The 3,003-nt window shown below is 38.5% G+C and overlaps 1 protein-coding gene across 1 annotated transcript; it reads left to right on the forward strand.

Annotated features, from left to right (window-relative positions):
• Positions 1-149: 149 nt before the first annotated feature.
• Positions 150-2,621, forward strand: LOC119643970 (probable ATP-dependent RNA helicase DDX43). The gene has a single exon (XM_038043485.1). It carries the CDS (start codon positions 150-152, stop codon positions 2,166-2,168), a length of 2,019 nt encoding a protein of 672 aa, XP_037899413.1. The 3' UTR covers positions 2,169-2,621.
• Positions 2,622-3,003: the final 382 nt, after the last annotated feature.

Genomic DNA, 3,003 nt, shown 5'->3' on the forward strand with positions numbered 1-3,003 from the left:
ATTTCTGCTTTAAAAAAAAGCAAGAAAATAATTTAGCAAAGAAAAAAAAAAAAATTGAAAAAGTATACTCTTAACGTCAACATAAAAAAAGCCCAATTCAAAAATACAAAATAAAGAAAAATAAAAGAATTATCTTGTAAAGTTCGAAAATGTCTGATTGGGAGGACGATGAAGAATATGATGACAAACCTCAAGTGAGTAATGTAAAAAGCTTTCCAAAACGCTCGTACGGCGACAATAGACGGTCAGATGATAGCCGGCGTAGAGACAGAGATAGCTGCATTAACCGAAATAGTGGCAGAGGTAGCACTTATGGCCGCAGTTTCCAGAGTAAGGAATCGCTCTATGTACGTCCGGAATCTATCGGCCGCATTGTTGGCCGAGCAGGCTCTACTATTCAACGCTTACAATTGGATTTTAATGTTCGAATCGATGCAGATAAGTCTCGCGGGAAAGTAACTGTTCTGGGCGACGACAAGGGCAAGATAAATGATGCTTTAAATCGCATTAGGCAAATAGTAGATGAAGGCCATGATGGAAATAATCAGTCACAACGTCCGCACGGTAGTGGATATAATAGAAGTGATAGAAACAATCAGGCATATCGTTCATATGGTAGAGACGATGATAACCCATTTGATTATCATTATCCAAAAACTTCTTATGATAGAAACGAGAATTATAGTGCGAATCAGGACATTATAATTGATTATAATGCGCTAAATAAAAAAGCTGAACTGGCAAGAGCAGAACGTTGGTCAAAAAGCCCACCGCTTACAAAAGATTTTTATGTAGAGCATACCGAGGTAGCCAACATGGATAAGGATGATGTAGACCAAATTCGTTTACAGAATAACAATACAACCGTGTCACGAGTATTCGAACAAAAAAATGATGAGCCTGATAACATACCAAATCCTATATGGAAATTCGAACAGTGCTTTGGACAGTACCCAGATTTGTTGGCCGAAGTAGCGAAACAACAATTTAAGAAACCCTCACCTATACAAGCGCAGGCTTGGCCTATTTTGCTCAAAGGTGAAGATTTAATCGGCATTGCTCAGACGGGAACGGGCAAGACTTTAGCATTTCTACTTCCAGCTTTGGTTCATATAGAGTATCAAAGCATCCCACGCTCTGAGCGTGGCGGTCCAAATGTTCTTATATTGGCGCCAACGCGTGAATTAGCTTTACAGATAGAAAAAGAAACTAATAAGTATTCATTCCGGGGAATTAAAGCGGTTTGCATGTACGGTGGCGGAAATCGTCGTGATCAGATTCAGCACGTCGAACAGGGTGTTGAAGTCATAATTTGTACTCCCGGTCGTCTAAACGATTTAATACAAGCCAAAGTAATTGATGTGACCACGGTCACATATTTGGTATTAGATGAAGCTGATCGTATGTTGGACATGGGCTTTGAACCACAAATTCGGAAGATCCTATTAGATATACGTCCCGATCGTCAAACAATAATGACGAGCGCTACCTGGCCGCCTGGTGTGCGTCGCTTAGCTCAAAGCTATATGAGTAACCCGATACAAGTCTGTGTAGGGTCATTGGATTTGGCTGCTACCCACTCGGTTAGACAGGTAGTCGAAGTTGTGGAGGAAGGCGAAAAATACGATATGATCAAATCGTTCGTCAAGTCTATGAGATCCGATGATAAAATAATTGTTTTTTGTGGCAAAAAGGTGCGCGCAGATGATCTATCCAGTGACTTGACTCTCGCCGGTTACCTTTGCCAGGCCATACATGGTTCGCGCGATCAAGCCGATCGCGAACAGGCTATTGCTGATATTACATCGGGTGAGGTGAAAATTCTTATTGCAACCAATGTAGCGTCTAGAGGCTTAGATATTGATGATGTAACGCATGTTATCAATTACGACTTTCCTCGTAACATCGAAGAGTATGTACATCGTATAGGACGTACCGGACGTGCTGGTCGCACTGGTACATCGATTAGTTACGTAACGCGTTCAGATTGGGGTTTGGCTGCTGAACTAATAAAAATACTGGAAGAGGCCGGGCAAGATGTACCTGATAATCTTAGGGACATGGCCGACAGATTCAATAAAATGAAAGGGAGACGCTCCGATGAAAACATGCGAGGACGACGAGGCGGTGGTGGTGGTAATCGCTCTTACGGTCACCGCAATTACTAATCAAAAAAAAAAAAAAAGAAAAGGAAATAAGGCTCACACATTATTTGTAATACCATTTAAATTTCTGTTCCCATCCATTTTTATGTTGCAATTAAAAAACCTAAGCAAGATAATGCGATTATAGTTTACTTAAAATTTTTTTATTAAATTGACTTCCATTGAATACCATTTTAAAATTGAATCGCTTAGAATCGCTGACTTCAATAATTATGGTGTTAATAAAATTTGATGCATTGAAATGTAAAAAAAAGCAAGATGTTTTCTATCTCAAGGAGGAAGTAAGTCGTTCACTACCGAGTATATTATCGATTCAAAAAAGTTGGAAAACGTAGATTCTTTCATGACTTTAAAAGTTCTATCCAACCAAAGACTGCGTTTTAATTTGCACATTGACCTCTCTTTAAGTAGAGCTAGGTCGACGCTAGATTTCATTAAGCAGTAGCCCAAAGAGCAATTTAACATAAAAGTTTTTGGATCGTATCTCCTTGTAGAGCAGAAAAGTCTAAATTTTAATATGTGGTGATCGAAATTGACCCTTAATATTATAGTAATTTTCATTAAACTTTACAAAATTTGGACCATCCACGCCTATTTTTAGATCCTGCCTGAAAGTCGATCCACAAAAATAATTCCATACAAAAATTAATTTTACAAAATTTGGGTCATCCACGCCTATTTTTAGATCCTGCCTGAAAATTGGCCCATAAAAGTAATTTTATACAAAAATTAACTTTACAAAATTTGGGTCATCCACGCCTATTTTTAGATCCTGCCTGAAAATCGATCCACAAGAATAATTCCATAAAAATAATGAACTTTACAAAATTTGAACCAT

This window comes from Glossina fuscipes, unplaced genomic scaffold (assembly GCF_014805625.2).
Source record: "Glossina fuscipes isolate IAEA_lab_2018 unplaced genomic scaffold, Yale_Gfus_2 76670, whole genome shotgun sequence".
NCBI classification, from domain to species: Eukaryota; Metazoa; Arthropoda; class Insecta; order Diptera; family Glossinidae; genus Glossina; species Glossina fuscipes.